This window comes from Stenella coeruleoalba (assembly GCF_951394435.1).
Source record: "Stenella coeruleoalba genome assembly, chromosome: 1".
NCBI classification, from domain to species: Eukaryota; Metazoa; Chordata; class Mammalia; order Artiodactyla; family Delphinidae; genus Stenella; species Stenella coeruleoalba.
This window is the reverse complement of record NC_137169.1, coordinates 40,846,689-40,869,802: the sequence shown is the minus strand read 5'-3', so window position 1 is coordinate 40,869,802 and position 23,114 is coordinate 40,846,689. Positions and strand designations below refer to the sequence as shown.

The following is a 23,114-nucleotide window of genomic DNA, read 5'->3' as shown; positions in this document are numbered from 1 at the left end:
TCTTTGTCTGCTAAATAGTACATCTGAATCTCACTGTGGATTTGTATTAATTGCTTCTCTCCACTCCTTTGATTAAGGATTAAAATTAATTAATTAGCTAATTAATTAATTAAAGTATCTAGTAACTTTAGATTGTGATATCTTTTAGAGAATGGATTCTGTTATCCTCTTCTGAAGCAAATTGGTGTTTATTACAGAAGTCAGTTCAATTACTGATCATTTCAAGGCTGATTACCTTAAACTTCACTAGGCATGGTTTTAAATTTTATTGAGATAGATTTGTCAGACACCCTAGGTATTTCTGAACTACTCTAACTTGGGTCCAAGCTTTCTCACACATGAAGGTTTTATCAGAGCTTGGTTTTCAGGAAATATAGAATAGTTCTTTCTTTAGGACATGGTTCTTATTTCTAAGGTATGTCCCTTCTGGTATCTCAATTGACTATTATGTATGAGGTGTTAGAAGTTCTTCCACTTTAGCTGTACTGGGCTCCCAACACCGTCTTACCCAGCATTGCTTCATCTCTAGTACAGTTAGTCCCCTACATACAAACCTTCAAGTTGTGACCTTTCAAAGTTGTGAGCATGCGTTCACATGTCCAATCATGTAAGGTAGTTCATGTGTCTAGTGTACATGTCACATGCTTGCATCCTCTACAAGTGGTTGTGCTTTTGTGTACTTTACAGTACTGTGTAGAGTACAGTAGTACAGTATCTTTACTTCAAGTCCAGGGTGTCTGGAAGCAAGCATAAAAGTAGCAGTGATGTAGCTGGTACCGGTAAGAAGCACCAAGTGGTAACGATGGAAACAAAAGTGAAACTTATTGAGAGAGTAGAGCAAAGCAAAAAGATGATAGACGTTGCTCATTCTTGTAACATGAATCATTCAACCGTCAGCACAATTCTAAAGAACAAGGACAAGATTATGGAACATGTGAAGTCTGCTGTGCTGCTGATGTCAACAGTAATATTGAGGAAGCATAGAAAAGTGATGGAAGAGATGGAGAAACTTCTCAGTGTGTGAATGCAGGATCAGCATCAGCATCGGGTCCCACTCAGCTTAATGCTGATTCAAGAGAAAGCTAAAAGCCTTTATGAAGACTTGAAAAAGAAACACGGTAAAGAATCAGAGGGCGCATTTTTTAGTGCCAGCCATGGCTGGTTTCATTGGTTCAAGGTTAGTGCTAACCTTCACAATGTAAAAGTAAGTGGCAAGGCAGCGAGTGCAGATATGGTAGCTGCCCGGGAATTTCCTGAAATGCTTCGAGAAATTATTGATGAAGGAACGCATTTACCCGAGCAGGTTTTTAATGTGGATGAGACAGGACTGTACTGGAAGAGGATGTGAGACTGAAGCTACATCAGTAAGGAGGAAAATTTGATGCCAGGCTATAAAGCAGCAAAGAATAGGCTAACTCTTTTGTTTGGTGGCAATGCTTCTGGTGATATGAAGCTAAAACCTCTCTTAGTTTATCTTTCAGAGAACCCAAGAGCCCTTAAAAACATAGCCAAAGGCTCTTTTCATGTTGTGTGGAAGAGTAACCCCAAAGCCTGGGTTACACAGGCCATTTTCCAGGACTGGTTTTTCCACCACTTTATCCCAGAGGTACAGAAATATTGCTTGGAGAAGGACATCCCATTCAACATTCTTTTGCTGTTTGACTATGCTCTGGGCCAGCCCCCATTCATGGATGACTTTCATCCCAATGTCAAAGTAGTGCATTTGCCACCGAATACGACGTCGCTCCAACCTGTGGAGCAGGGAGTTATAGCGACTTTCAAGAAATGTTATTTACGTCACACTTTTTGTCAGGCAGTAAAGGCAAGTGATGAATCTGGAACAACCTTGCAACAATTTTGGAAGGACTATAACATCTACAAGGCCATGAAAAACATTGACTTTGCTTGGTGTGAAGTTACGGCTGTCACCATGAATGGGGTTTGGAAAAACCTTTGCTCGCAGGTTGTTCATGATTTTTGTGGACTTGAGAAGGTGGATAAGGAGTCCAAAGAGGTCTTCAGCAACTTAGTGACCCTCAGCAAGAAGCTGGAGCTAGATCTTCAAGAGGACGACTTCATTAAACTCCTTGCTGTGCAACACGAGGAGCTTACTAGTGAAGACTTGATGTAATTGGAGGCCCAGAGAAAGGACAAAGAGAGACAAGAGGAAGAAGTAACTGAAGAACTGAATAGATTCGTGACTCAGGAAATGGTAAGGGGATTTTCTTTATTTAAGGGGGCACTGTTAGTTTTTGAGGCACAGGACCCAAACCTAGAATGGTACAGGAAGGTCGCAGCAGCCGTTCAGAATGCAATCCAATGCTACCATGTCATCTATGATGAGAAAAAAAGAGCTACTATCCAGATATCACTGGATCATTTTTTGAAGAGAGTAGATAGAATTGAATCCAGCGAGGAACCAGAACCTGTGCCATCAACGTCAGGTGTGAGTGAAATTGCTGCTTGCCCTCTGTCTCCTATTGCTGAAATCCTTCAGCTCTACCATCTCCCACCTCCTCCCTCTCCTCCAGTCAGTAACTCTCCTTGCCTGTTTCACTCTATGCCAGCCCCGGTATGCAAGCTGTTGTACTGTACTACTGTACTTTTCAAGGTACTGTATTCTAAGATTAAAAATGTTTTCTTTGTTTTTGGTGTTTGTTTATTTATGCATTATTTGTGTGAAAAGTATTATAAACTTATTACAGTACAGTACTATATAGCCAATTGTATTAGTTGGATACCTAGGCTAACTTTGTTGGACTTACAAACAAATTGGACTTACGAATGCGCTCTTGGAATGTAAGTCATTCATATGTAGGGAACTTACTGTATCTCTGATTTTCTTTCAACACTGAAGTAAGTTCTCTTTGATAAATCTAATGTAGTTTCACCCTGTGCATGTGCTGTCTAGCCCTCAGCCACAGACTTACAAGAAATGATCCTAGAGTTTTCTGGGTTACCCCCTCAGTACCACCATCTTGTATAGTTTTCTCCTTTCTAATGCTCTACTCTCAGATTTCAGCTGCTTAAACAGCTTCAAATTTTATTTCTGTACACACAGCTCACGGGACCTCTTTAGTCTGGTTGGTTGATGTCTGGTTTTCTGACATAGTTGGGAAGTCTTTCCGTGGTGGAGAGTCAGTCCTATTGTGGGAGCTCATCTTGTGAGTGTCTCTTCTCTCATGGATCGCTGTATCATGTTGTCTATTTCCTAATGTCTGAAAACAGTTGTTTAATATATTTTCCCAGCTTTAAAATTCTTGAAGGTGGGGCTAGTCTCTTTATGGTTACTTCAACATGTCTGAGCCAGAAGTAGAGATGTTGCTTTTCTATCAAATACTTTTTCTGCTTTTGAGACGATCACCTATTTGTTCTTTATTTTGTTAATGTGTTGTTTGGATTGATGGTCCTTAAATGTTATTTTGTAATAATTCCAACTTTTCATGATCCGTCATCTCTTCTATTGATGATTGGACTAAATTAGCTAGTATTTTCTTTAGTATTTTACATCTAGGTTTGTGAAACAGATTTATCTATATGTTTCCTTTTTTGTAATCATCTTGTCATGTTTTGGTATAATATTGTCCTGGCTTCATAAAATGAATTGGGAAATGTTTCCTTTTTTCCTCTGGAAGAATGTGCTTGAGATTAACTCTTTCTTATAAATTTATAGGTGTTCAGAAGTGAAACCATTAGGACTGGAATTCTTTTTGTGGGAACATTTAAAATTAAGGATCTGGTCCATTTAGTAGTTATTGAATAATTCACATTTTATATTGCTTCATATTTTAGTTTCAATAAACTGTGTTTTTATAAGAAATTATACATTTCATCTATTTTTCAAATGTATTGACATACATAGTTTACAATATGTTTGTTGCTTTTTTCTTCTTCTTGTCTGATTGTAAAGGACATGTAGTACTAGTCTCTCTTAATTTTTGATATTATTATATGTGTATTCTTACTCTTTATTTTTTCTGTATGAGCTTGCTGGAGTCTGTTCATATTAAAAGTCTTTTTCAAAAAAACTATCTCTTCATGTTTTAAATTTTCTGCAGAGTACATTTAAAAATTTATATGATTTTCTCCTCTTACCTGTCTTATTTCCTTCCACTTTTTTTGTTTGAAAGTATCGCTCTTCTTTCTTTTTAAATGGGATTCTCTACATTGTTCTCTCCTTTTTTTAAATTAATTTTTTGTTGGAGTATAGTTGCTTTACAATTTTGTGTTTGTTTCTACTGTACATCAAAGTGAATCAGGTATACGTATACATATATCCCCTCTTTTTTAGATTTCCTTCCCATTTAGGTCACCACAGAGCACTGAGTAGAGTTTCCTGTGCTATACAGTAGGTTCTCATTAGTTATCTATTTTATACATAGTATCAGTAGTGTATATATGTCAATCCCAATCTCCCAATTCATCCCATCCCCCAGCCTTTCCCCTTTGGTATCCATATGTTTGATCACTACGTCTCTGTCTCTATTTCTGCTTTGCATATGAGATCATCTATACCATTTTTCTAGATTCCACATATATGCGTTAATGTACGATATTTGTTTATATCTTTCTGACTTACTTCACTCTGTATGACAGTCTCTAGGTCCATCCACATCTTTGCATATTACCAGTTTTGTTCCTTTTATGGCTGAGTAATATTCCATTGTATATATGTACCACATCTTCTGTATCCATTCCTCTGTTGATGGACATTTAGGTTGCTTCCATGTCCTGACTATTATAAATAGTGCTACAATGAACGGTGGGGTGCATGCGTCTTCTTGAATTATGTTTTTCTCTGGGTATATGCCCAGGAGTGGGATTGCTGCGTTATATGGTAGTTCTATTTTTAGTTTTTTAAGGAACATCCAAACTGTTCTCCATAGTGGTTGTTTCAATATATATTCCCACTTTTTAGCTTCTTATAATAGGAGCTTAGATAATTGATTTTCAGAGTACATTTTATATTATGTGTAAATCAATGAAAATCCATCTATGTGTATGTGTACATATATATTTCCATCTTAGAATTGATTTAGCTACATCCCACAAATTTTGATTGACATATATTGATTATGATTTAGTTTAAAATACTATCACTGGGATAAGAGAACATATGCAATATAGTATAAATTCCTTTGAAATTTGTTGAGACTTCCTTCATAGATCAACATATGATCAATTTTGTGAATGTACCATGTTCTTTTGAAAAGGATATATATTCTGTAGTTCTACAAATGAAAAGTGTTCTGTAATTAGAACTAGATATCCTTTTAAATCACATTTTCAAATTGTCTAAATCCTTTCTGAATATTATCTTGATTTTTCTCAGTTTTTGGTATTGGTATGTTAAAATTTCTCACTATATTTCTAAATTTGTCTCTATCTTCTTTTATTTTGTCAAATTTTACTTATATATTTTGAAGATCTATTGTTAGTTGTATATACTTTCAAGATTTTTGTGTCTTGATGGACTTACCTTTTTTGCATCATGAAATATCTCTGTTCATTTCTAGTAACATTTCTTGATTTAAAGCCTACCTTGTCTAAGATAAATATAGCTACATTAGCTTTTTTTTTGATAGTGCTTTCCTGTTAAAACTTTTTCATTAAATTAATAAGTATTGTACCCTCTACAACATAGGGCTCAGTAAATATTTTTGGCTGATGATAGTTGAAAGGACCATTTATTTTCAGTCTTTCTGTGCTCTTAAATGTAAAGTTTGTCTTTATAAGCAATATATATAGTTGTTTTCTTATCCAGAGTATTTTTATCTCTGTTTGTAATATTTAGTCCATTTATATTTAACACATTTATTGATATATTTTGTTTAAAATCTACATATAATTTTTTTTTGTATTTGTCCTATATTTTAAATTCTTATTTGCTTTTTTTTCTTTCCTTTCATGTAAGTGGAAGGGAACCAGATGATATAGAGGCATGGTCAGCTTATTTCAATAGCTGTTTCCAGAACATCATAAACTGGCACTTTGTTGAAATATTATTGGTAATACAAGGAAAGCATTTTTATGCATACACACAGAGAGAATACTCCTCATAGGAATGGTGAAGAAGGCCAACAGAATAGTTACAGAAGACCAAAGACCAGATGCTTATTATTATTTGGAACTGTAAACTTAGTGAAAGCAAAGACCTTTTTGTTTGACTTACTATCTGTTCTATTGTATAGTACATAGTATAGTACTTTTTGAATGAATAACTGATTGAATGGCTGAAGAAATGAACTGGCTGTAGGTATGGTATATTCCAAAGTGTAACACAATGGAGTCAGAAGTCTTTGTTTCGGGCTTCCCTGGTGGCGCAGTGGTTGAGAGTCCACCTGCTGATGCAGGGGACACGGGTTCGTGACCCGGTGTGGGAGGATCCCACATGCCGCGGAGCGGCTGCGCCCGTGAGCCATGCCCGCTGAGCCTGCGCGTCCAGAGCCTGCGCTCCGCAACGGGAGAGGCCACAACAGTGAGAGGCCTGCGTACCGCAAAAAAAAAAAAAAAGAAGTCTTTGTTTCAAGGTCTCGCCGTGGTGCTTTAAAGCATGAACTTAAGCAAGCACTAAACATTCCTGAGTCTCAGTTTACTCATTATGGGGTCATGGTGAGGCTTTAGTAATATATAAGATCTGAATAATTTTGAAACTGTAAGTTTTAAGACACAGATGGTGCATTATTATTAGACACAATATATAGCAACAATTTTAAGACATGTTATTATTAGTCAGAATCCATTTATAGTGGTCCAGAATTAAAAACAAAATAAAAATCTTCTTTCCTTTGAATGTTGAAATGTACATTAATGTTTAATTTTTCAACCATGAAATTTTAGAAGTCAAGAAAATAGTGGCTTTTTTCACTTTTTGTTGTTTTAAGGATAGTAAGTTTTTATTAAGGATTATAACTTATATTGTACCTTCAGTGTGTATTATCTTTATATTCTTCCAACCGGCTCTTTTAGTAGAAGCTGTTGTGTAGTGACATAGTGTTTGAATTCAAATTCCAGCTGACTCATACTTGCTTACATGCTGTATAGCTTTGGATAAGTTATTTTATATCTTCGTCCCTTGTTTTTTTCATATGTAAAATGAGGATAGTAATGGTTTCTACCACGTGGGTGTTGTTGTGAGAATTAAATAGGTTAGTATACCTAGCATTTGGGACAGTATGTGGCATGTAGAAATGCTCAGAAAATGTTAATTTTCTATTGAAAATTCGTGTTAATATCAGTTATATACTAGTTAAAATAATGTTCATATTAATTAACCTAGAGATAAATATTCATATTTCTATTTATACGATTCTTACTTTATAGTTGAAAAAGCAGAGGTTGATAGAGGTTAAGTGAATTTTCCAAGGTCACTCAGTAAGTGACAGAGATAAAACTTGAGTCTAGATCTTCTGATTTCAAGTTTAGTGCTCTCATGTAGTAAGTGTTTTGCCCTCTACAACAGAAGCTTAGTAAATATTTTTGGAGGATAATATTTGAAAGGACTATTTCATTGAAGAATCTCCTTGGAAATTCTGAAGACAATTGAAACTAGAAAAATTAAAAGTTTTTCGTCCTGATTAGCTCTTATTTGTATTTTCCCATCAATGCATTTTTAAAAATATTTATGTACTTAACTTGAGGTAACTGATCGTTTTGGTTCTGGAAGGAGGAATAAGTTTTGTTTCTCCACCCACATTTTAATGAGAGCAGACAAAAATCACCCTAAGGTTAATTGATTTGGTTTTGAAGGAAGGGTTCTCTTATTGTCTTGGATCGCTGCCTGATCAATCCTAGAGTCAGGCAGCCAAAGAATGTTACAGCTGAAAGGAACCTTAGAAGTTAGGTAACTCAATATTCTCATTTTGCAGATGAGGCCCTGAGAGTCCTCATCTGCAAAATGAGAATATTGCAGAGTATTGCAGAATATTACAATAATGAGGCCATTGTTGCACAGTGAGTCAATTGAGCTCGAATTCAGGTCTGATGATTCCCAGGCTAGTACTGCATCTACTACAACTGTTGCTCAGAAAAACAAGTGACATGCCAGTAGAACTAGTAAAAGAAATAATTAAAAACTTTGGTGGATATAAGGTTAAAGTTTAATTCTGAGTGTTCTTTTGGAGAAAGATAGGCTAGAGCTCATTTTGGGGGGATGACTTATGGAATTATTTAAAAAAATTTTTTTTTAATTGAAGTATAGTTGATTTACAATGTTGTGTTAATTTCTGCTGTACAGCAGAGTGACTCAGTTATACACATATATACATTCTTTTTTATATTCTTTTCCATTATGGTTTATCCCAGGATATTGAATATAGTTCCCTGTGCTATACAGAAGGACCTTACTGTTAAAAGTAGGATGTTGCTGTGCTCTTCAAGTGCAATACTATACTGACTTCTCAATCAATTGCTTTGTTGTTTTCTATAGTTGTGTTTACTCTTCCTTAGTTGTTGATTATCTGGTTTGGGAATTCACAAGACTCTTAGCTTTTGTTTTTATAGCATCCCACTGTTAACATTTTGGGCAATTTACCACTCATTAGAATATCAGGCAGAGAGAGGAGAGACAAAGAATGGGACTCACATCTAAGTTAATACATTTTTGATATGCCTGTTCTGTTGGTGGAGGAAATGGAAATTAATTTCATGGTTGTTTGCGACTTTACCATTATTACTGCTATGTAGCAACTACTCCTAATTTTTGTTTAAAACTTACTCTGCTTTATATATTCTTTAACATGTTCTGATAGAAGTTTGGAAATACACCAAACACAGTACAAACTGCGTAGCCGTGTTGTGAGAATTAAACAAGATCAAATATATTAGAGGTAATTTGTATACCATAATGCTTAATACAAAATACATGAGGTATTATCATCTTTGTTTTTCTAACTAAGAAACTGAAGTTTGGTTGTGATTCTTACTTGGTTTACGGGGGCTTGCCACATGCTCTATACAGTATCCCGATCTGTCAAAGATACTTGTAGCACAAATAGATCTGCTAGGTCATAAAGATAGGAAGAGTTGCTTATACCACAGCCTAGACTAGCTGAAAACCTCCTCTTTCTGGACTACATTCAGAGTTGGCAGCCCTGCAGATTGTGAAAAATGAACCTATAAGTACTGAATGATGACAAATGTCATTGTCAGAGCTCATAATATTTAAATGTATATATCATTGAGCTTCATGAACTTCTATTAAAACCCAGCTCTCTTAATTTTTATTAACAGGTAACCTTGGACGGGTGGACCAGGTCTCTGAGTTTGAGTATGATTTATTCATTAGGCCGGATACCTGTAATCCACGCTTCCGTGTCTGGTTCAACTTTACTGTTGAGAACGTGAAAGAATCACAGGTGAGAGAAATAGTGGATACCTTCATTGTGGTTTTGGTAGGAAGATTATGCTTTTGTGTTATTTTAGTGATATCAAGATAATGACCATATTAGGAATATATTCTTGTATATGTGCTGTAGTGATATCATTTTATTTTAAGAGATAGACAGTAACAGGTATAATATGCTAACTTTTGCTATACGGTGGTTATGAAAAAAACAAATAGATTATCTGAGAACTCAGTGTTCTTTACCGATGGAAGCATTAGTGTTATGTGCTAGGCTTCCTTGGGGGACACTATAAGGAACCATTGCAAGTGACTTGCTATTATGTTTATTATGGAGTGCTGTTCTGTATGTTATTTTTTTCACAGGACTCAGTTTCAGAAAAAGCTTTTCTTCTCCTATATAACAAGGTGTTTCTATCTTAAAAACAATATGATTCTTGTAACTCATCCTACTTTTTCCCTTTGCTTTGGCTGCTGGAAAACTCTGAGCCAATTTTATAGCCCAATATAATGACTCTGGAAAGCTTTTTTGCTTTTGTTTTTGTATACTAACTTTTCTGTTATTCTGATAGTATTAATCTATCTTTAACCACGATTACTTCATCTACATTTTCTAACATAACAGTGTATGTTTTTATAATCCTGTTCAAATCTGTTTTGAATAAAAGTATTGATGAAAAGAGAGAACTAATGACATATGCTTTGAAAAACATTAATAAAAATCTAACCCTAAGAAATCAGTTATCATTATCAGACAGCTGCTTCCGGAAGACTTTGCACAAATTTTGTACACATAGTGATAGGATTCTTTTAAGCAGATGAAGCATAGCCCTATAATCTAACATCTGCCTTCTTCCTTCAGGGTCATTTTTTTCTAGCATATTTGGGAGAAAGTGAGGAGTTTGTTTAATTTCCCTTCCCAAGTCAATCTATTCTGCTTGCTCTTTCACCTGGTTGCTTGCTTCTCTCTGTTTCTTTCAACTGCAACTTGAGTCATGTGTTAGGTAGGCAGTGGTCAGTGTCTGGAATTTAGGGACCCTCATTTGTCCTTGACACAATGCTGTTCCTGGCATGCTGGCTTCAGCAGAAGAGGGGTTCAGGGACAGCCACTTCACTTTACTACCGATTCTTTTAATTTTCTACACCACTGACACAGGACTGGGTGTATGTAATGTTTACTGACATTTAGGGCTAACTAGAAGGAATTAAATATATGGGAGAGCTTTGAACATGGTTAGCTATATATGATATAGCAATTTAGGACAGTGGGAAAAAAGTTAAACCTCACACAGACTGTTGCTCTAGGACAAACTTTAGTTCCTTGCTTTGCTTCTTAGTTTGGCTTACTCTTCCATGAGGGAATTCCTTTTTCAGTTTTTCATAGTAAGAATAATATTCCTTCCCTGAAACCACCTTTGGGAAACCTACACTTTGCCTACAGGGCTTCACCTGTCCCTAGGATTGTCCCTCTTATTCCAGCAAGACAATCAATGATCCTCAAAGTGCTTTTTCCAAAGTCTATGTTACTGACTCTTGAGAGTATAACTCACAACAGGAGGCTTTAGCCACATGTACAAAACTGAATCTTGGCACTCCAAGTTTGGGTTCCCTGTGAAGACCTCTCTGCTACCATGAGGTAAGCATACAACCCCTCATTCTTCTGTTGGTGTGCCTGTCTCATGTCAGTAACTTACAATTGTCACATACACACACCACTGAAAAACAAACAGTAATTCTGAGGCAGTGTAGTCAATTCATATTAAGGAAAGGAAACATTTTCTTTAAAGCAGTATAATCTGCCAGGATTTCTAAATTCATAAAGGGGATTACTCTTTTCCTGTTTATGCACAGCACATGCATACCTTTCAACTTGCCTACTGTAACCAGGAATCCACTAACTCCTAAGAAATGAGACCGATTACTTTTCAAGGAACAGAGTCTGTTCTTATATCCTTTGATAAGTAGAGACCTAACAGAAACTCTGACATTATAGTGGTTTTTTTTTTAACTTTGGGCCATGTTGAATTCCTAGTCTAGTTTTTCTTTCATGTTAGTCTCTCATAAAGACTATCCTTATATAACTCCTCTGGTCAGGTGCGGGAGTTGCAGAGCAGTGGGATGACTCGAGGGTTAGGAAAATGTGTTTCTTAAGTTATATATGACCTGGGATAGTCTTTTGGACAAGTTGGTCATACATTTCAAAGTTTCTTGTTCTTTTCTCTTCTAGTTTGCTTGCAGGTATATTCATTTTGTTGCTTAAAATGTCTCTTCCAGGGTGTTATAATTTTCATACTACATGTTAAAGTCATACAGTCTCTTTTGAATCTTCTCTATCAATCAAGGAAGTAACATGAATATGTTCCAAGTTATTATTCTAATAAGAGAGTTGGTGCTGTTTTATGGATACTTATTTTTAAAGTTGAAGGAACCAATATTTGCTCGGTCTGTCTGAGTTCTAGCTTCATATTCAGTGTTATCCTACCCTTGTTACAATTAGAAATCATGAACATGTTTATCTGGTTTCCTGGAGCCTGATGCTTTATCAGCCTCTTTCTGTGGGCCATTGCTTCTTCAACTGTAATCACATTATATAGTTATGGAAATCTGTCTCAAGAAGGCATAAAGATCTGCTGGAAAGATATAATACATATCTCTAGCTCACAGGATATTTGTTTTCATGGTTGTCTATATGAAAAAGAATGGTTTTACTATTAAGTTTGACTTGTGAGGCCTGTTTTTATGATGTCTCTTCCTGTAATCTTTTTCCATCTCTCCAATTTCCTTTAAAATGAGACCTTCATGAATGTAATCTAGTCAGGAGCCTTATTTAGGGTTTGGTACTAGCGGGCAAAAGAAATATTAGTCATCAAAGGCTGACTCCACTAAAAATCAAAGCATCAAATATACTGTATAAACAGGTCTAGCTTTTGGGTTATCTTCCTTATGTTTTTAGAAAGTGATAAAAGCTTGGAACATATGGTGCTGTATTCCAGGACCGATATATTAACCCCCTGAAGTAGTTGTTAAATAGTACATTTGCAAGAATCTATGATAACTAAACATCCCGGTATCTTTATTGAAAAGTAATTTTCTCTCTGAAAAAACTATATTAAATATTCTTATGTGGAAATTATTATTGATGCAGCAGAACACTCTTGTGATGTGAAAGCAAATCTTTCTATTTAAATATGATAAAACTTCAGCCAATAAGAAGAAATAAAATGATGTGCCTGGACTGTTGGAACTGTTTTCTTTCCTTTATAATCTTTTTATCTCTTTGAGTTAATTTTTTCCCCTTTCTGATTATAAAAGTATCCAATGCTCACTGTAGAAAATTTGGAAAATATAGATAATTATTAGAAGCAGAGAAAAAGCACATGCCCCCTCACCCCCCGAAACACACACCCATAATCTTACTACCTAGAAGCAAATACTATTAACTTTTGGCATATTTACTTCTAGGCTTATTTATTTTCTATTTTATTTTTGGAGAATAATTAAATTTGTACCATATATACATTTTTATATCTTACTTATAAGGAAGCTAAATGGTATCACAAGCAATTTTCTGTCATTAAAAACCTCATAAACATGGCTGTACAATAGCTATGTACTATTGGACCATTTCTTTAAATCTTGGGCATAAAGATTATTTTCCATTATTGGTTGTTATAAATAACACTGTAGTAAACATCTTTATGCATGAAGTGTTACCCAGATTTCACTTTGCTTCCTTAGGATAAATTCCTTGAGGGAAATTGATGGGCAAAGTATATTAATATTTTTAAAACTCTTCATTCATATTTCTAAATTGCTGCCAGACAATTTATAGTATTTTTTCTGTCCTATCAGCAGTCAGTGAGATGCTTTTTCTTTAATTTCTTGTTTTGAAATGTTTAATGAACTCAGAAGTTCATACATTAAGAATAAATTGTTTCTTTTTTCTCTCTTACTTTGAATATAATGCAATGTTTCAGGCCTCTAGTCATAAAGGAATTAACTGCATTCCAGGAACAACCTGAGACAACAAAACATACCTATTTATCATTTTGACTCTTTCTTATTTCATCAATCCTGTTTTGTCTGGGTGTGCCAACAGAATTTCCTCTGAGGTATATAATGTGAAATTTTTTTTTAAGTTTTTTTTTTTATAACAATGAAATATTTCTCACATTATTATAAACAGTAATGTAGCTTAAACACACACACACGTGCACACACACACACACACACACACACACTTTTATATATGACATGTCTGAATTGGACTTTAAAAATTCCAAGAGTTTGCTGCTGCTTTAGTCTCTATCCTGGAGATTTCAGTCTCAATAAAAGTTTATCCTGGCTATGGCCAGACTTGACAGTAAACAGAGGCAACATATCATGGTAGAAAGATCACAGGGCAATGGATTCAAACAGACTTGGGATTATATACTGAGTCATACTTATGAGCTGTTTTACCATTGATCGGTTAAATTAATCTCTTGGCACCTCAGTTTTCCATCTGTAAAGCAAAGATGATAATACTATTTCATGTGAGCATTGTGCATATTAAATGGGAAAGTGCAGCTAAAGAGCCTACCGTGGTGTTTGATAGATAGATAATAGAGATTCACTACTTGATGGCTGTTGTTTTTACTAAAACACCTCAACAGTAGAAATAAGACTAAAAACAGCAAAAGGAAAAACTACCACAACAAATTATTACTAGATTATTACTACTGTTTTTGTTCTGCTCTTCTTCCTTCTCTTTCTCCTTCTTCTAGTCCTTTTCTTCATCTTCTTTCTTCTTCTTTCAAATCTGCTATTGCAAAATATCGTCATCATCAACATAATCATCATCATCAAGCAAATTGTAATCGTTATGAATATGTACTCTATATTAGACATGCCTGAATTCCAGGCCTACCTCTGCCAATTACTTTCTATGTCTGTGATAAAACTCTCCTAACTGGCCCCCTGTTTATATTCTAGGCCTACCCTGTCTTTAATGTGTACTCTTAACAGGGAAATGGGAGTAATTTTATGATGTAGGTCATATCACATGATTACTCTGTTAAACTCCTCTAATTAACTTTTGTATCTCAGCGTAAAAGATGATATCTCTAAAATGGCCTACTAGATCCTGCAAAATCATCGGTCAAACCCACCTATCCTACCCTACAACATACGCACTGCTTTGACCACATTTCCTACTACTTTCTGCCTTGCCCACACAGCTCTGGCTTCTTTGCTGTACCTCAAGCCAGGTATGTTTCCACCTTAGAGCATTGGCTTAGGGTTTAGGGCAATGACTATTCCCATTTGCCCTTTCCAGCAGATACTTGTATAACAAATGCCACCTTCTCTATGAGGCCAACCTTAGTGACTTATTCATTTTGTCCTCCTCCACACACCCCACATATGCTGTTCTACTTTCTCTTTTAGAAACTATCACTTTATAATATACTGTTTAATTAATTATTTTATATGTCTGTTTTTTGTCTTTCTCTTTGCCCTCAATGATACACATAGGCTTATTTAAAGTTTTCTTAGTGCAGGCCTAATGTAGTGATGTTTGTTGGGTCTTTCTGGGTCCAGACACGACCCTTCTGGAGTATCTACTGAGTGCTCCAGGTGTTCAAAGGGGTCTTTTTAATCTGTCTGGTTACAATTAGAACATCTCCCATCCCTGTGTCTCGAAAGCTGGAGTTATCATAGGAATTATCTCATTTGTTTCCCTTCTATTAGGGATCCCACCTTTGTGATGCTAATTATCCAGTGTCTGAAAACATCTATTTCAAATATTTTATTCTGTTTTTTAGTTGTTTATGGTATTAGGTAGATGTGGAACCAGTTACTGCATTGTGAACATCAAGGCTTGCTTTTAAGTATTACTAAGGCAGGTCTAGAGTAGCCTGAACTTTAGGGTCAGTTTAACTCTGCTACTAAGATGTGATACTTCTGGAGTCTCTAGTGAAGTGTTATGATTTGTTTGGGTTTGAATGTCCCAGCTCTGCGTGAGTTCCTGGAATTGTTCTTCCACTTTCTAGTAATTATTCTTTGCTTATTTTCATGGAGTCTTACCTTATGTATGTACAGCTTTGCATTCAGCCAAAGAATCAAGTTGAGCCCTATGTCAGTTTCTGGAGCTTTTCTGTGCATAGTTTAGTCTTCTCCAGTGCTCTCTGTTCTGTAATTCCAGCCACATCATCACTAACCCAACTCTGTAAACTCCAATTTCTGTTTAACTCAGTGAGGTATCCACATTTTTCATGAGCTCCTTTGCCTTGCATCATAGTTCAGAATGTGCCTCCAGACAGAAATCTTTAGTGATCAGAAGCCTTACCTTATTTCTCCCTCTCAGGGATCAATCATGAGTTGCCTACTGTCCACTGTCTTAAAAAAATAGTTTATATGTTTTGGTCCAGCATTCTAGTTATTTATGGAGGGAGGGTAAACTTATTACCAGACAATTCATTATGGCTGGAAGCAGACCATGGTTGTGTTTTTTTGCAATACAGACCACAAAATAAGAGAAAGTTAAGAGAGTCCAGGATGCATGCAAGCAAACTTAGAGAAGAGAGAATACAGTAAGGGGACGGGGAGTCATGAAAAGGTGAAGGGTAGTAAAAACACGATAGATCAGTGTATTGAAAGTAGCATAACTATACCATCCAATGTCAATTTTTATCCAATCAGTCAATTTTGAGAGTGAAAGATGCTCTAATAATTACAACTGGACAACAGGCATAAACTAGAACTTTTCTAGGCAAACAGGGATTTTTATTTACTCTTGTTGGAGATTCTTATGAAGTCAGTGGTTAGTGTACGATAGTGAATAAGCTGCAAAGAGGTTGTCATTAGGTAGTAGAATGACTAAAAGAAAATTGAAGGAATTACAATTATTGTAACTATTGGAAATATCAACGTGTATAGTATGACTATGGGAGCAGCTAGAGGTATAATGGAAGATAAGATATTGGAGAGGAGGAACTCAAAGTACCCAGAGTGTTGGAAATATTGTCTCTGTATATATTGGAGAAATGTCAGTGAGGTCTGAACAGCAATCATTGAAAAATAAGAAGGAATGACAGAGGGATACAGAGATAACATCGATAATGAGAGATAGTTGAGGGATAATCTGATAAAATGAGATTCAAACTATGTTTTTGGAAGTGAAAGCTCAATATTATAAAGATGTCAGTTCTCCCAAAATCACCCAAAATCATTGGAATTAATACAATTCAAATCATTATCCTTGTCAAATTCTTTTCATAGAACTTGATAAGCTAATTCATGTAGAAAAGCAAAAGGTCAAAAATAGCTAAGCCAACTTTAAAGAAGAATAATGAGTAGGTATGTGTTTATTTTATAGAAACTTATATTTCAGCTAATAATTTTTATTTATAGAATAGTGATTAAAATAGAATGGCATTTGAATAAGAATAGACAAATAGTCTAAATGGACAAACTGGAACTCAGAAACAAGGCTGTTTATATAAGGAAACTTGATCTATGACAGAGTTTGTATTATAAAATAGTAGGAATAGTAGGGCCTTTTCAATCAATAGAGTTGTATGACAAAGAACACCCCATCTCAAATTATTTTTAAAAACCTTTTAGATGGATTAAAGACTTGAATATGCAAACAAATTAAAAATTTAAACTATGAAAATAAATAAAAAATAAATATGTTATTGGCTTTGGAATAGGGTTGAATTTCTTATGCAAGGCACAGGAAAGCAAAATTATAAAGAAATAGATAGATACTTTTGAGCTTGTAAAAATAAAGTCTATGTGACAAAGACCTAAAGTTGAAGGATATGTACTATTCTGGGAAAAGAAATTTGTGCAATGTATTAAACATATAAGATTGGTATCCAAAATACATAAAGAACTTTCACCAGAAAAAAAAGAAAAACAAAACCAAGTAAGCCAAGGATATAAAGAGGCAACTTACAGAAGACTAAGTGATAATGCAAATAGAGCTATTCTCACAAAGATTGGGTTTAGGAGAAGAAACCGTCTTAGCAGTAAGGAAAAGAAAGAGTAGAGAAATCTTTCTCAAGTATACTGGCGTGTAAAAAACATCTCTTACTTCTGATTGTTCAGGAGTAGTGATAATATTAGAGTGTAGTGGGAAAAAGCATGAGCTTTGGTGTCAGAATCTTCATTCTGTTACTTGCCAGCTTTGTGTCCTTGGACAAGTTACATAACCCCACTAAATTTCAGTTATTCACCTTTAAATTTGGTTTAATACCACTGGCCTTGAGGCACTGTTTGGAAGATTGATAATAGATGTTAATAAAAGACCTGAATAGTGTCTGCAACATGGGTACATATTTTTATTAGTAGCTTAAGTAAACTCACTTGTTGAATAAAGTTGGTGGCACATTTACTTTAGGATGGTCTTTATAAGATACACCATAAGTTAGCTATATTTCTGATTCATGGAGTCAGAAGTTCTTTGTTCAAGGAAACATTCAGAAAGTAGGGTAGCATTCAATATATAGAAAATATGGAAAGCTTAAAGAATTTGTATATCAGCTATATTATTTCAGTTTTACTGTAAACACTGCCAACATGAACACATTTTTATTCTTTCAAGTCGGCTTCTATTGGTTTCTGGGAATTGATGGTAAGTCTAAGAACTATACCCAAAATTATTTGTATATTTATAATCATGATATACATATATATCAATGCATTTTTGTGTTTATAATGTTAGTGTATTTGTTCATTATATCAATTAGACCAGGCACTATTATCATAATTTAAAATGGTAGCACTCAAATATAGACTTAGCTGGCATTATACTTTGTAGTATTTATTAAATAGGCATTTCATTACTGTAATAGTCATAAGTGATATTCATATTGTTAAACTCAACAGACATATTATACTCACTATGTGAATTTATCTTGCATTTGATACTGTTGACAGTTTGCTATTGGAAATTCTGTTACCTTGTCTTTCCTGGTATTTCTCTCTTTTGATTCTCCTTGTATCTTCTTGCCTATTTCTTTTGATTCTCCTTCATGGATTTCTCTTCTACAAAATCCTTAAACATTTATACATGATTCCATCTCATATCATTACATCTTACATTTCTTTTCCATATTCCCAATACTGTCTATACTTGAAAATCTCTCCTGATATCAAAACTCCTACTTAGAACTGCCTTTTGGACACCACCACTGAATGTCTCATGGGTATCTCAAGCTCATCATTTATAAAATGAGCTCTTTATCGTACCTTCTCAATCTGCTTCTTCTGCCTGCTCGACATTCCAGTGAATTTACTACTATCCATGCAGTCATTCAAATTGGAAACGTAAGAGCTACCTTAGATTCATCCTTGTGCATCCATATCTAAGAATAGAAATAATAACAACTATCATGATATTAATATAACCACCATTTATTGATCACTTATGCTGTGCCAGTACTGTACTAAATGTTTATATGGAATCTTCCCAACAACTCTGAGAGGCTGTTATTATTATTATCTTCATTTCATAGACGGCAAAATAAAACTTGCCCCTTGGTTTTACTACCTTTAAAATCATCTCCTGCTCTCAGGTGGCAGAGTCAAGATGGAGGACTAGGAGGACATGGAGTTCACGTCTCCTCACAACTAGGGCACCTACCGGGCACTGGTGGGGGACCATGGACACCTAAGGGGATGGGAGGAACCCCTGAGTGACTGGGTTAGATGTTGTGGGGAGGGAAGGGGGAGGAAAAGTAGAGGCTGGATGGATGGGACTAGTGCCCCTGAGGGGTGGCTGGGGGAGGGGAGGGGTTCCATGCTCAGGATGAGCCCAGCCACAGTGAGGGGACCAACAGGAATGGAGAGAGGCCCTCGGGAGAGTGGAGGATCGGAAAGGAATGTGGCCAGCGTTTCCTCTGCCCACTTGGGCCCCGGAGAGCCTGGTGAGGTCCCAGGCCTAATCCTCCACCCTCTGAGGCTCCCTTCAGCCATCCTGAGCCTAACCCCCCCACCGCACCCCCCCCGCATGCCCACCCAGGGCCTTACCTCTGCAGTTTGCACTCTGAGGCCCCCTCTAGCCGTGCTGCCTTTTCCAGCTGTGCAGGTCCTGAGCCTAGGCCCCACCCACCCTAAACCCTGCCCTGCCTAAGCCCCACCCCCACCTAAGCTCCGCCCCCCACAGCCAAGACCTTTTCTGACTTTTGTTTTTTTTAGGTTGTGGTTCTGTTGTTTCATTTATATTTTTATTTTTTCTAATAAAGTTTTTATTTTTCTAATTTTATTTTATATTTATGCTTTGTTATTGTACTGCTCCTTTTTTTCCTTTGGCCATGCTGTGAGGCTTGCAGGATCTTCGTTCTCAGGACGGGGGTTGGGCCTGAACTCCTGTGGTGGGAGTGCTGAGTCCAAACCTCTGGACTAATAGACAACCTCAGACCCCAGGGAATATTAATCAGAGTGAGGTCTCCTGGAGGTCCTCATCTCAGCACCAAGACCTGGCTCTACCCAACTGCCTGCCAACTCCAGTCCTAGACTGGTGGAAATAACTGCCGAAGAGGAGAATAAAGAAAAAAAAAATGAAAATAATTGAGGACAGTCTCAAAGACCTCTGGGACAACATTAAATACACCAACGTTCAAATTAGAGGGGTCACAGAAGAGGAAGATAAAGAGAAAGGGTCTGAGAAAATATTTGAAGAGATTATAGTCAAAAACTTCCCTAACATGGAAAAGGAAATAGCCACACAAGTTCAGGAAGCACAGAGAGTCCCATACAGGATAAACTCTAGGTGAAACACACCAAGACACATTAATTAAACTAACAAATAATTAAATTCAAAGAAAAAATATTAAAAGCAGCAGGGAAAAGCAACAAATAACATACAAAGGAATCCCCATAAGGTTATCAGCTGATTTTTCAGCAGAAACTCTGCAGGCCAGAAAAGAGTGGCAGGATATATTTAAAGTGATGAAAGGGAAATCCTACAATGAAGATTACTCTAACCAGCAAGAATCTCATTCAGATTCAATGGAGAAATTAAAAGCATTACAGACAAGCAAAAGTTAAGAGAATTCAGCACCACCAAACCAACTTTACAACAAATGCTAAAGAAACTTCTCTAGGCAGGAAACACAAGTGAAGAAAAAGGCCCACAAAAACAAACCCAAATCAATTAAGAAAATGTTAATAGAAACATACATATCGATAATGACCTTGAATGTAAACAGATTAAATGATCCAAATAAAAGACATAGACTGGCTGAATGGATACAAAAACAAGACCCATATATATGCTGTCTACAAGAGACCCACTTCAGACCTAGGGACACATACAGACTGAAAGTGAGGGAATGGAAAAAGATACTCTGTGCAAATAGAAATCACAGGAAAGCTGGGGTAGCAATACTCAAATCAGATAAAATAAACTTTAAAATAAAGACCGTTACAAGAGAGGTAAGGAAGGACACTACATAATGATCAAGGGAAAAATTCAAGAAGAAAACATAACAATTATAAATATTTATGCACCCAACATAGGAGCACCTCAATACATAAAGCAAATGCTAAGAGACATAAAAGGGGAAGTCAACAGTAAGACAATAACAGTGAGGTATAGTAACACTCTAACACCCCACTTCCACCAATGGACAGGTCATCCAGACAGAAAATAAATAAGGAAACACAAGCTTCAAATGACACAATAGACCAGATAGATTTAATTGATATATATAGGACATTCCACTCGAATGTGGCAGAATACACTTTCTTAAATGCAAATGGAACATTCTCCAGGATAGATTACATCTTGGGTCAAAATCAAGCCTCGGAAAACTTAAGAAAATTGAAATCTATGCAGCATCTTTTCTGACCACAAGCCTATGAAATTAGAAATCAATTACAGGAAAAAAAAACTGTAAAAAACACAAACACATGGAGGCTAAACAGTGCACTGCTAAGTAACCAAGAGATCACTAAAGAAATCAAAGAGGAAGTTAAAAAATACCTCGAAAAAAATGACAATGAAAACATGATGACCCAAAACATATGGGATGCAGCAAAAGCAGTTTTAAGAGGGAAGTTTATAGCAATTCAATCTCATCTCAAGAAACAAGAAAAGTCTCAAATATACAATCTAACCTTACACCTAAAACAACTAGATAAAGAAGAACAAAGAAAACCCAAAGTTAGTAGTAGCAAAGAAATCGTAAAGATCAGAGCAGAAATAAATGAAATAGGAACAAAGAAAACAATAGCAAAGGTGAATAAAACTAAAAGTTGGTTATTTGAGAAGACAAAATTAATAAGTGTTTAGCCAGACTCATCAAGAAAAAAAGTGAAAGGACTCAAGTCAATAAAATTAGAAATGAAAAAGGAGAAATCAAAACGGACACCACAGAAACACAAAGGAACATATTGGCAAATATCTGCCAATAAAATGGACAACCTAGAGGAAATGGACAAATTCTTGCAAAGCTACAATTTTCCAAGACTGAACCAGGAGGAATTAGAAAATGTAAGCTGACAAATCACAAGTACTGAATTTGAAACTGTTATTAAAAATCTTCCAACAAACAAAAGTCCAGGACCAGATGGTTCACAGTCGAATTTTATCAAACATTTAAAGAAGAGCTAACACGTATACTTCTCAAACTCTTGCAAAAAATTGCAGAGGGAGGAACACTCCCAAACTCATTCAATGAGGCCACCATCACCCTGATACCAAAGCCAGGCAAAGATATCACAAGAAAAGAAAATTACAGACCAATATCACTGATGAACGTAGATGCAAAAATCCTCAACAAAATACTAGCAAACAGAATCCAACAACACATTAAAAAGATCATACACCATGATCAAGTGGGAATTATCTCAGGGATGCAAGGATTCTTCAATATATGCAAATCAATCAATGTGATACACCATTTTAATAAATTAAAGAATAAAAACCATATGATCATCTCAATAGATGCAGAAAAAGCTTCTGAGAAAATTCAACACCAATTTGTGATACAAATTCTCCAGAAAGTGGACATGGAGGGAACCTACCTCAACATAATAAAGGCCATATACAACAAACCCACAGCCACCATCATTCTCAATGGTGAAAAACTGAAAGCATTTCCTCCAAGATCAGGAACAAGACAAGGATGTCCACTGTCACCACTATTATTCAAAATAGTATTGGAAGTCCTAGCCATGGCAATCAGAGAAGAAAAAGAAATGAATATAAATTGGAAAGGAAGAAGTAAAACTGTCACTGTTTGCAGATGACATGATACTATATATGGAAAATCCTAAACATGCCACCAGAAAGCTACTAGAACTAATCAGTGAATTTGGCAAGGTTGCAGGATACAAAATTAATGCACAGAAATCTCTTGCATTCCTACACACAAAAAACGAAAGATCAGAACGAGAAATTCAGGAAACAATCCCATTTACCATCACAACAAAAAGAATAAAATACCTAGGAATAAACCTACCTAAGGAGGCAACAGACCTGTACTCAGAAAACTATAAGATACTGATGAAAGAAATCAAAGATGACACAAACAGATGGAGAGATATACCGTACTCCTGGATTGGAAGAATCAATATTGTGAAAATGACTATACTACCCAAAGCAATCTACAGGTTCAATGCAATCCCTATCAAATTACAAATGGCATTTTTCACAAAATTAGAACAAAAAAATTTGCTATTTTTATGGAAACCCTAAAGACCCCAAATAGCCAAAGCAATCTTGAGAAAGAAAAACGGAGCTGGAGGAATTAGGCTCCCTGACTTCAGGCTATACTAT

The 23,114-nt window shown here is 35.8% G+C and overlaps 1 protein-coding gene across 2 annotated transcripts in view; it reads left to right on the top strand.

Moving 5' to 3' along the window:
* Positions 1-23,114, top strand: part of LOC307188045 (BEN domain-containing protein 5) — a gene marked incomplete at its 3' end in the record, with an annotated part of 1,401,459 nt that overhangs the window by 230,550 nt on the left and 1,147,795 nt on the right. For both annotated transcript variants that reach the window (XM_079924747.1, XM_079924746.1), the window contains exon 3: positions 9,232-9,356. In XM_079924747.1, the coding sequence (XP_079780873.1) occupies positions 9,232-9,356 (125 nt within the window). The remainder of the gene's footprint in view (positions 1-9,231; positions 9,357-23,114) is intronic.